The 12,391-nt window shown below is 37.0% G+C and overlaps 1 protein-coding gene across 2 annotated transcripts in view; it reads left to right on the top strand.

Moving 5' to 3' along the window:
* LOC118739084 (protein spartin) overlaps window positions 1–3,051 on the top strand; it is a 12,271-nt gene extending 9,220 nt beyond the window's left edge. For both annotated transcript variants that reach the window (XM_036470210.1, XM_036470219.1), the window contains exons 2-4: window positions 77–703; window positions 1,016–1,950; window positions 2,032–3,051. In XM_036470210.1, the coding sequence (XP_036326103.1) occupies window positions 77–703; window positions 1,016–1,950; window positions 2,032–2,266 (1,797 nt within the window). In that variant the 3' untranslated portion in view covers window positions 2,267–3,051. The remainder of the gene's footprint in view (window positions 1–76; window positions 704–1,015; window positions 1,951–2,031) is intronic.
* Window positions 3,052–12,391: the final 9,340 nt, after the last annotated feature.

Genomic DNA, 12,391 nt, shown 5'->3' with positions numbered 1-12,391 from the left:
AATTGACTATGTATTTTTATTACCACTTTATTTTTTATAACTAAACTATACATATGTATTTATTTTTCACTTTTAGCTGGTTATCATGTCAACGGAAGCGGAATTTCTCGGCGCCTACGAGCGCATGAAATCCTCCAACAAACGTATACTCGCCTGCATTGATGAGGCCATTGGCCATGAAGAACATGAACGGCTAGCTGAAGCCATTGACGGTTATGAACATTGCTTACAACAAATCGACGAAACGTTTGCCATCTCGGTGGGACTGCCAGACAATATCGATGCCGTGGCGGCTGAGTGGAAAGATGCTTGTGCCATTGTGCAAAAATTAAAGAGCGCCAAAGTAGAAGTGAGCTATCGTTTGAAGGTGTTACGCGCACAAAATGCACCTGTCGATAGTGCTGCCATAGAGGCAAAGGAAGAAGATGGGGCAGCTGGCGGTGGTGCAGCTCGCGAAGTTGATGCAGATGCTGGACCTTCGCCGAAGAAGAAATCGCTTTTATTGGAAAATCCCGTCACGCACGAAGGTACAAGCGCAACTAATGGCACCACAATAAGTGCAACAGCTCATTTCCGTAAGATATTGTCGGATTTGCGACACGTTATCGCCGATACCACTGGTGTGGGCATACTTTTCGATACACTCTTTCAATCGCAGGCAAAGTTATACAAGATTCAGCCTGATGGTGTAGTTGTCACTATGGTTGGTATTAATTTTTTGTTTGCATTTTTAATTTTTTTTTGAGAATTATGTACAAGAGATGAGTGCGAAGTTCAACATGAACACAAGCATTTGAATTATGAAAATCGCAAAGAAAATCTCGAAACATCAAAGCACAAACGTTAAATCACAATGTAAATAATTTAGATTACAAATATTACCATTTCTTTTATTAATTTGCAAAATGGATTATGAAGTTTTTCGTGTTGCAATTTTCTTTTTCAAGCTCTTGGTTGCTTTTTCACCGACTTATTTTTAATTTACGCTCATTCATATTTATGATTTCCTCGACAGGGTGAAACTTCCATGTCTCTAGTTATGTGTACTACACCCAGCGATGAACAATGGAAACACTTGAATGGCATCTCCTTTGTACAATGTACAATTCCAACGGGACCATCCGCACACAACAACACCGAACATATTCAAGTGCCCTCAAAGGAGTCACCGCAAATGATTTGGCTTTACGCCCTTCTACCGGCGATCACTATTTGTTATCGCACATCTTATGGGGCCTTCATTTTGCCCGATCTAGAAATCGATGAGGCGGGGCATGCTTTCGGGCTGATGCTTATCGAACGTGACTCAGCCGTTGACGGCGCTGAGCAGGCGGCTGCACAGCCAGAAGAACCAGAAGAACTCAGCGATTTACAGCAATTCTTCTTGGATCTACTTGAGGCGGTGCTCTCTGGCCGCGTTGAACTTTTGCAACAACCAATTGTGGTCCCGCGACCACCACGCGATGCCAGCGAACAGGTTTCGCGCCACATCGTCACGGCAGCCGATTTCATAGCGCGTAATCTGGTGCGTGGCGCCGAGAAGACGGGTGAGTTAATGGTGAAAACCACGCCGTACATCATTTCCAAAATGAAGCCAGCGCCACCGGATGCGCCGCCAGTCTCGTCGACCGTGCAAACCTCTGTGACGGTGGCGCGTGATGTGACGCATGCGGCAGTGGGCGTCACCGGTTGGATAGCCGGCAAAGTGGGCTCCGCCTCGATGGCTATCGGCCGCTACTTGGCGCCGCATGTGCAGAGTGCTGGTTCGACATTGCTACAGAAGGGTTTCGGTTATGACCCCAACGAGGCGCATAGTAAAATGGAGGGTGCCATGACCATTGCTGCCGGTGCGGTGGAGGGCTTCAGCACGGTTTATGATGGGCTCGAGACATCGGCAAAAATATTGGGAACAAATTTGAGCGAAAATTCGGTGAAGATAATTGAGCATAAGTAAGTGTCGTAAAGAGCTAAATAATTTAAACTGAATTTGGTTTCTTAATCTCTATGGAAATTTATGTTATTTTTTGTCAGATATGGTTCTTCAGCGGGCGGAGTTGCAGCTGGCACCTTTGACACGCTCGGCAACGCATTCAATGTCAGTCAAAATGTTAACTACATTACACCGAAAGGTTTGGCGAAGAAAATGGCCAAGAATACAGGCAAAGCAGTCATCGATGATTATAAAACTAAAATACGCCACGCAGAAACGAATTTCGTGCCAGCCGGCGCGCTCTATCCGGATTTGCGCACGCTAAAGGAGAAGTGAAGGCGATAAGTGGAGATTCATTAATATATTTGTGAAGTTTTCCAAAGCTCTCGCCAATATCAAAGAATTTTGTTAAACCGAACTCGATGTTCGTACAACTTGTTGATATTAGCAATGCATTTGTTTTTTTGCTTTTCGCCGATTTTCCCTATTTACTCACTTTAATATACATATGCACATATTTGTTATTTCTATATATATATCTTTCCAATCGCTTATCATTCGAATATTGCCGAATTTCATTATAAGTTAAACATTTATGCTAGTTCAAGGTTAAAGTTATTCAAACACTCCATATTATCTCATACGTAGGTATAAGTATTCAATTTTAGGTCATTATTGCATTATACATTCCCCAAATAATACTATATTTTGCTATTGCTCAATTTATAGCGGGATTAATGTTGCTAAATTTACTTTAAACATGTACACATACATACCTTAATATAGAAAGGCCCTATCTCACATCGTCGCTGAAATACAAAAAGCCGTAACTATATAGAAATTCAAAATTCACTTTTTGATTGATTATGATACATATCATCGAATTATAAGTGCCCATATCGTTTTATGCAATAATAAAAAAGGTTAGTTAGTTACGTGTTTTTTTGCATTTCTACCACTATATGAGTTAGGGCCTTTCTATATTAAGGCAACGATATGTTATTGCTTTAAGACATTGCCAAACAAATCGTTTATATTCTTTCACAATCATCCAATTGATTGTTGATCATAGTATATTAATTAAATGGAAATAAAAAGTACATATTTGCACGGGAAAAAAATGGTTTTCTATTGACACATACGAAATTAAGGGCATTTTTCTTGTTGTTACCTCTAAAACCTTTTATCGGTTTGGGCCGAGATCAAAACAATTTGTGTCTCTCTCCCTCTCTCTGGCGAAGTTTCGCTTATTCTTCAAACCAAGTGCGGACAGGGTCCTTTGCATTTCATTTTTCAATTGTGTTCGTTGGTGTCCCCTAGTTTCGTTGCCCGATGATGGTAGTACATAGTGACTTGCCCAGGGCATCATAATCTTTCTAATTTTATTCGTAGCCTTCGCAAGCAAGGCCATAGGTTTTGTATAAAATAATTATCTCGTAAACCCCGAAGCCTTCTTATCTTTATTCGGCATGTTGTTGTTGTAACAGCACACAAATTCCCCAAAGAGATTTTGGGGAGTGTTGCTGGAGTGGTGGCAGTCCTTGGCCAGATATATATCTATCTGGGCCGTTCCGGTTACGTAGACCCGACTGTCGTGGGAACGCGTAGACCCGACTGTCGTGGGAACGCATCGGCATCGTTCGTATTGCTGTCGGATTCAAAGTATCCCCTGGTCCCTAAAGTCTATAAATTTTTAAAGGTATAATATACGTGCCAACTAAGTGGGTTGGGGATTTTTGGGAATCTTGAATATCTGAAAATATTGTTTCCTATCCACCTCTACAGCCCTTTACTAAATAGAAAGCTGGAGCCCCTCCACTATGAAAAGTTAGTTTCAAGTGAACCATTTTCCAAGCGCTCAGATCTAAACAGGGTTAGATCGCTGGCACAACAGTCCTTGGTCGGCGAAACCCCTAATCATTCTGGTGCGTACAATCGACTATTCGGAATGCACCAGGAGACTTACGTCCCGAGAGGCTTAATATCCCAAGGGGAAAATGACAATAACCCAATTCAACTAGAATGGACGCCAAGGTAAGATCTTATAGATAACTGACCTTAAAAATAGATGCGATGCGAGAAACTACGTTAAAAAATGGCTAAGCTCTTCTAAGTTGCGGACGTTTCAATGATTTAAGCTTAGCATTTATTATACACACCACATTTCAAAATCGTCTTATCGACGAAGAAATCTACCGCGGAGTATTTAACGTAAGTATGCTTGTCCTAGCATCACATCACCCCACCTTTATGAATTTTAATAAAACTAATTGGTTCGACTTCACGGAATTCATCGAGAGCGCCTTTGCTTCCCGACTAATTCCTACAAACGTTCGAATTGGTCAGCGTTTTACTAACTTCCTACCGCTGATGCCGTGGATCGCCGCAGAGGTCTCAATTCGGAGATTCGACAACTACCTACTTTTATCAACATAAGGGGACAAAAGACATGAGCATTTGTAGGGGGCAAGCAAGTTTTGATCTGCTATAAGACATTTGCCCAACTCGGCGAACTATAATGGCCAGGAGTCAATCACATTCGGATACTATTTTAGGCCGAGCCTTGAGAATTGTTTGCTATATTAGCCAGAAATTCACATTGCACCCTTCGGCAGATAAGGCCAATCGTCGTGTCACCAGACAGCTGCGGAAATAATAGGGCTCTAAGTTTGTGGCACTACCATCAGTACATCAGCATGGCTTCCGTAAAGTGTATAGTTACTACCACCACCGCATAGCATAGGAAATTGTCTTTCTAGTACCTGACCTGTCGAAAGCTTTCGAACCGGTCAGTAGGTCAAAGCTACTTAAAGAAATTGGAAAATCTTCCTTCCGCCCGGGACGGAAGTGCGTGGTCGACACTCATCGGGGTCGTTTCGAGATCAAACCTCCAAACCAGATAGCAGGGGGTCTCGCAGGGCTAATGAAAATTTGCGACTGTTCCAACGTCCTAATTGATAAAACGTTGGTAGAAATTCACAACGAACGCGATGCTTTTGTTTCAAGTGAATAGACATCCCTCACCTTCTTTACGAAAATGATCCTAACAATTTCCCTTTACGAAATAAAGCGTAATCCGTTTTACTAACAGGACAAAGGAGGTAAAGCTGAAGTTTGACACACCGGTCGATGAAACTACAATACCGATTATAAATTATGCGAATTTCAATCGTCACTAAAATACAGACGCGCTTCAAAGCTCGTAAATCTCTCGCTTAAAAGTTGTTGGCAAACTTACAAAGCAATTGGGAGGCCGGCTTTAAACTATCCCGCGCCTGTGTGATCGCCGGGAACTAGTACGATACAGCGGACAGAGCTTCAGACCTGGCCGCTCCCAGAGATGCTGGGAGGAAATCTCGAGCTTTTTTAAGCGGAAATTTCGTGGTCTGTTTTGAGCCACGCAATACTCAATACTGATAAAAATTTGCAATTGCTGAACTAATAATAATAATAATAATAATAATAATAATAATAATAATAGATTGGCGCTGACACGTATACTATTGTTTAGCCGAACTTCTGCTCCGATTTGTGGCGTGCGCCTTGTTGTTGTGACACAAACGGAGGGACCTATTGTTTTACGCCGAACGTCGATTGTATTTTTATTAGAAGCTGTTTTTCATGGCAGAATACATTCGGAGGTTTTTTTTGATGTTGTTCGGAAACTGGGCTCGAACCCAAGCCCTGAGGAATGGCAGCGCGCACTTCTAACAGCAGCGGCCACTAAACTGTTCCAACTTTTTGTTTCCAAATATTCACACCTAACATGCAACACGGAAATTGTATGAAAATTTGGCAGTGTCTTCTAAAAATTTTGGTTGGAGCATCGAGCAAAGAGAAGTACAAAGCTTAGAACAAATCGTCCATTAAAAACGTGTCGGTTTCAATGGGGGCGAACATATCTGCGCTTTACTCTTCACTGTGAGCCGAGTTCAACAAAGCACGCCAGTCGTTTCTTTTCTGTGCCAACTGGCGCCAATTGGAAATGCCAAGTGAAACCAAGTCTTTCTCCACCTGGTCTTTCCATCTCAGTGGGGGCCTTCCTCTTCCTCTGCTACCACCAGCGGGTTCCGAGTTGAATACTTTCACAGCATTCCTTCCTTATCCAGACTTCGTGGTTTTTGTTACCGATGATTCGATGTCATCGGAGTAAGCCGGCAATTGCACGCTCTTGTAGTAAATTGTTCCTGAGCGGTTCAGTTCTGCAACTCTTCTTATCTTCTCCAACATCAGATTAAAGAAGTCACATGAAAGAGAGTCGCCCTGCCTGAAGCCCCGTTTGGTGGCGAACGACTCGGAGAGGTCTTTCCCAATTCTGACGGAGCTGGTCGTATTGCTCAACGTCATTTTACACAGCCGTATCAGTTTGACGGGAATGCCAAATTCAGACATAGCGGCGTATATGCAACTCCATTTAGTGCTGTCGAAAGCGGCTTTGAAGTCGACAAATAGGTGGTGAGTGTCGATTCTTTTCTCGCAGATCTTTTCCAAGATTTTTCGTATTGTGAGTACCTGGTTTATGGTGGATTTTCCAGGCCTAAAGCCACACTGATAAGGCCCAATCAGCTCATTGACGATGGGCTCCAGTCTTTCACACAATACGCCCGATAAGACCTTGTAACCTATGCTTAGAAGGCTGATTTCGCGGTAGTTGGTGCGAATGGCGGGGTCGCCTTTCTTGTGGAATGGGCAGAGCACACTTAAATTCGAGTCGTCGGGCATGCGTTCATTTGACCATATTTTGCATAAGAGTTGATGCATGTACCTTATCAACTCCTCGACACCGTACTTGAATAGCTCAGCTGACAGGCTGTCTGTCATCTCCAGCAGCTTTGTAGTTTTTCAGCCGCGTTATTGCTATTCGTTCCTCCTCATGGTCAGGCGGAGGAACATCGACTCCGTCATGATCAACTGGGGGCTCGGGTTCTTCTTCTCCACAATTTTCCGAGCTGCTACAATTCAGTATCGCTGAAAAGTGTTCCCTCCATAATTTAAGTACGTTCCGAATATCGGGCATTCTTCCTGTCGGCCAATGAAAGGAAAATTTGCTAAGTCCAAAAAAGCTCCGAAAATGCGATGCGGCCAAAATAGGTCGAAATCTTTAATAAAGATCGAGTCCCTCTGATTCGTATGGAGTTTTGCTTTGCTTTAAACAGGCAAAATGTTGTATTCAAAGTTTTGCGAAATACTTGAAGAAAATGACTGTAAAAAGTTTTTTCCTCTCCTGTACAATTTTTAGATTGGGGCTTAGCAACTTTTCATTCTAAGCTAGCGATATGTTACCGTATAACTTTGGACCACGTCAAGCGATTTCGATCATGAAATTAACGGTACTCCTAAATTTTTATATAAGAATTGCAGTCGGTCTGTTAGTTTGCTTAAAAATTACTGGTTGTATACCAAATTTGTCAAAAAAAAAAAAAAAAATTCCAATTCAATTCCCAATGGAAATTCGGCATAATTAAAATGGATTCTTTCATATTTTCTACATTTATTTTTATTACAAATGGAAGAACTTATATGTATGTATTTATGCATTCATGCATGTACCATAATTTTTTATATGCATGTAAGCATGTGTGTAAATACACATAAACTGAGATATATGTATGTATGTATGCTGGTATTAACATGCTGAATTAAATATTTAATTTTTTAACTAACATTTATGTATATTCTTATGCAGTTTTGAGTAATACAATATATGTATGTACTATATGTATAACATTTGAATGTTGTATGTTAATGAGCATGCAAATATAATACATATGTATGAATTTTTTAACTAAACTACATACTTTAGAAATTATATACAATAATTGATAATTGATTTGTTGCTTGCAATTTGCCTGGAGGAACTTTTCTTTACAAATTGCTGAGTTATTTGAGGTGATTCGAATTTGCAGATTACTTATGACTGAGACTTTTGTGTATATGTGTGTGTGTGTGTGTGTTTTGCATTCACCTATGTATGTACATACACACACTGTGGTAAGTTTAATTTAAATTTTATTTTTTGGTTTTCTACATACAATACACTATGGCACAGCGTTGCTACTAGTATTATTTAAATTTTTTTTTTGTTTGGGAATGCAAACTAAAGCTAATTGTAAGTGGTTTTTTTGAGACTAAGTTGAATGAATGCATGCGACTGAGACTAGCCTAAATGTGGGACAGTTATTTTTAAATCGTAAAAAACCATCCCTTAGGATTCTATAGGTATCTAGTGCTAAAGGCTGCTGCTCAGTGCAAATAAGTATTATGGATTTATAATTATGGTATATTGCAATATACGAGTATGATCTATACAGTGACTCGCAGAAATATTTTGCATTGTTTTTTTTTACGATTTTAAAAATGTTTTCATGGTTAATTTTTTATAAAAATATAGCACATTTTACAACAAAAACTATGTAAATCAGAATTTTAGACTTTACAGTAAATTAAGAAAAATTTCGCAAATTTGCATCAAAATTTTTAACCAGATTTTTAAACAAAAAATTCGAGTAGCAGTTTTATAGCCCAAATTTCTGATTTTTAAAAAATTTCGCTTATCTTTGATATATATTTTTTTTACTGGGAGTGTTGAGCATTTTCTTCCATATAAGGATTTTTTACCGAAATTTAGTGGGCTATAAAACTGTATGGTCGAATTTTTTGGAAAAAAATTCTGAAATTTTTATGAAAATTTGCTGAATTTTCGTTATTTTTCTGCAAAGTTTGAAATTTTAATTTTCATGGTTTTAGTTGTAGAATGTTTATCATTAAAAACATTTTGAATAACGTAAAAAAAATTAATGCAAAATATTTGTCTGAGGCACTGTATATGTACGTACATATGTATGTAGTATGTCTGTAGCTAATTCACATGTCATTACGAGTTGTATTATTAAAATGTCATACATTTTATAGGCGCATATCCATAGACAAAATAAAGTCGACTCTAAAATTAAATTTGCAACTTTTTCGCAGATATCCCATCCCATTGGAAATTATGTCAAAAAGCTGCAATTAATTGTATAGTCGACTTTATTTTGACCATGAATACGCGCCATAAAGTTTTAAATTATCTTTTATATTATTTATAACATTTAAACTAGTTTTGAACGTCATAAAATGTATGACATTATAACTTATATGACTCCTTAAGACACATTGTGAATTACCTCCTAATTTTTCTCACATTATAAATATGTATTTTTATATGTATGTAGTATTTTATCTGAGATAGACTGGCGTACTTCAAAGCTATCTAATACTAATACCAATTTAGTTTTATAATCATTTTACTCTAACTGCTGACATTTTCGAATTATTGGAGTTTTTGAATGTCCAATGACTATCACTGGAGAATTCTTTAACTGCTTCGACAGTAAATTAATTGAGATTATGTTAAATTACAAACTATTTTATAGTACTCGTATAATTGATGCATAACACAATAGGGCTTCTGTTAATAAATAATTGTATACACATTTCACTAGAGTTTAGCCATAATGATATATTACAGTTGCAAAATGTCGTAACTCTTATGAAATTATTTAAAAAAAAAAATATGCTTAGCACATCTTTGTATATTTTTTATGGCGCTTTCTTCAGCGAGCTCAATACCGCTTTTGAGGTGAGGTGAGGTGTTCACCTTAGAAGAATAAGAAGAAGAATGGAGCTCATTTAATAAGGAAATACAAAAAAAAAAAAAAAAATTTGTAATAACACACAATGAACTGATATTTCCAATAGCTGCACATACATCCCGCTTCACTTTAATAGGCACATTTTTTTTTCTAGCACCGAGCTTATATGTACATACACTGAACCACAAAAGTCTTCGTACAGAGAATTGTTCACAATGTATGACCTAACTCTCTGGACTTGTAAGCATCGTTTCGACGACCTATATTTTTTTTTAAGAAAAATGTTGAGATAAAGAATAATTGTGGCTTATTTATTGTTTTACAATATTATTATTCATTGTAATAGATTAGAGTTAATGTGGCGTATTTGTGCGCCGTATTTGTCGTTAGCAACTCAACTGCAAAAATTCGCTATTCACAGAATTACTGGATCAAAGATTTTATGGGCAAGCTATCCCGAAAAAACTTATAATCAGTCCTAAATTTGACCTATCATCGGATGATAAAAGCACCAAATTTAGCCAAAAAGGCTACATAGAAATTACAGCAGATCTATTGTAAGGTCCACTGCTTATTTTCGCGATACCAGACTAAAATTAAAGAGAAATGTGTGCCACAACAAGGCAAATTATGAATCATTTTAAGCATTTGAGCTCAGCAAATTTCAAAAATGGGGTACAAGTAAACGTACAACGTAAATAATAGCAAATGGAATTTTGTAGGATTTACAAAAATGTATCTCAAAAGGACAACAAGGAAAGTTCTGGTGTTCTCGGCTCTAACGAAATTTATCACCCCTATCGCCAAAACAAATTGGGTAAAATAATTTTTGTTTTGCTTTATAATTTTTAGGAATAATTTTTGGGATTTAAATAGACACCTTAAAGAAGTATGATATTTATGAAAAAAAGAAACAACTTTGGAAGTACTCCCCCAAGAGGCCTTCAATATCCTACAAGTGTTCTGGAAGCTCTTCTATGGCCAGCGGAAGTAGAAGCCCTTCAATTTAAGCTACTCCATACCAGAAAGAAAGGAGGAAGACCTTTTAAATCCAGAAACTATCTACTGGGTATTACAAATTTTTTTTGAAGTTGCAATAAAATAAAAAAAGCCCTTGTTTTTGTAGCGAAAGCAGAAGACCTTCAATTTGTGCCACTCCTTACAAAATAGAAAGGTGAATGGCCTTTTAGCTCTTGAAACTATTTACTAGAATATTTTTAAATATTTTTCTTGAACATGCCAGCGAATTACCACAAAAGCAAAATCTTGCAATTTTTGTAGTGGTCATATTACCGGACCTACAAAAATTGGCAAGGTGTCCTTAGAGTTCTGATCTGAATCTGAAGAGTCCGATCTAAGTACTAATGGCGAAATTAAAGTGAATAATTCCTTTGTGCGTCTTCTGTGTGCTAAGGTTCGTAGTATTATTTTATAAAAATAATTATTTTATAAAATTAATTAAGTAATAATTAAGCTAACAATTTAAGGTTTTTCTTCAAAAAAAAGAAAAGAAGCTTCTCCGATTTTTTAAGGAAAATGGAGTATGTATAAGCTGGGATCTCGAAGAAAAATTGTGCCTATCCAAGTGAAGCGGTGTGTATGCTATATATAGTGAAGACGAACTATATAAAAAAAAGCCATACTCTGTAGCAGGTATCTTAAATATTTTCAAATATTATCGACATTTCTAGATTTTTGTGCCTGGAAGACGAAATTTTTTCAAAATGCAAAAATGCATCTGGATGGTCGAGGAGTATTTCTGCATCAAATATAAAATTAAAAAAAAAACTGTTGCTTATGTTTTTCCCCCGATATAATGACTGAAATTTATAACCGGGCAACTGTCTGTTGTACCTCACTCACAAATGTTTACAAAGTAATATTAGAAGAAATATGTTTCGTTTTTTTAACAAAATTTATATCAAAACAAGTACGCGCAGTTTTTAATTAGTTCGCCAGCATACTGTGCGCATGCATGTAAAACGCGATTATTATATCGTTCTGTGGTTAGACTTGAAGTTTGCGGCTGCAATAGTAAATTCATATTAAAGCTGATATGCTAATATTTACACTTAATACTTAAGATATTATTTAATATAAATTAGTAATTATTAGATAATACGAGTTATATACAATAATTGTAATAAAAATAGTTTCTTTTGAGAAAATTACATTAGAAGCCCATTAAAAAAATATGCAAGAATTTACAATATCACAAAAACTCGGTATAAGAAAAAATAAATTGGCAAAATAGCAAGCGACAAAATATAAAATTTTAAGATTTTTTTTTTTTTCAATTGCTATATCTAAGATTTCCAATGAAGGTTTCTATAAACTTTTCACTTTCTATTAAGAATCCAGCACTTCATTCATTATTATTATGGGTATTCAAAGTACTCGAATTGCACTACTTAATAGCAGTTTGGCAGCACGAGTTAGATACAATAACTTTTTAACACTCTTAGCACAATTAGCCTGGGCGCTTGGAAGTCAACCTTTTCTTAGCAAGTAATTGCTTTTTAATTAACTATAGCTACTTTACTTACTATTTATCTCTTCAAATTCTTCTTTTTTGTTTTATACTAATTACATCATATCATGTCGCTTACACAAAAAAGAATATAAACAAACAGTATAAACAAATATGGTGATAATAGTGAGAACTCACAAAATACTTCCCAAAAAAAAAATAAAAATCGTAAACTTGGAAATAAATGTTTATATAAATTTTCAGTTAAAAAACAAAATAAAGCTTAAAGCACTACACTAACTACAGCAACAATTCAATTTTTTCTTGCATGGCTTGTAATGGATATCCCACATTTGC

This window comes from Rhagoletis pomonella, unplaced genomic scaffold, assembly GCF_013731165.1.
Source record: "Rhagoletis pomonella isolate Grant_MI unplaced genomic scaffold, Rhpom_1.0 Rhpom_scaffold_00001, whole genome shotgun sequence".
NCBI classification, from domain to species: domain Eukaryota; kingdom Metazoa; phylum Arthropoda; class Insecta; order Diptera; family Tephritidae; genus Rhagoletis; species Rhagoletis pomonella.
The sequence above is the reverse complement of the archived record's forward strand: the minus strand, read 5'-3'. Positions and strand labels throughout refer to the sequence as shown.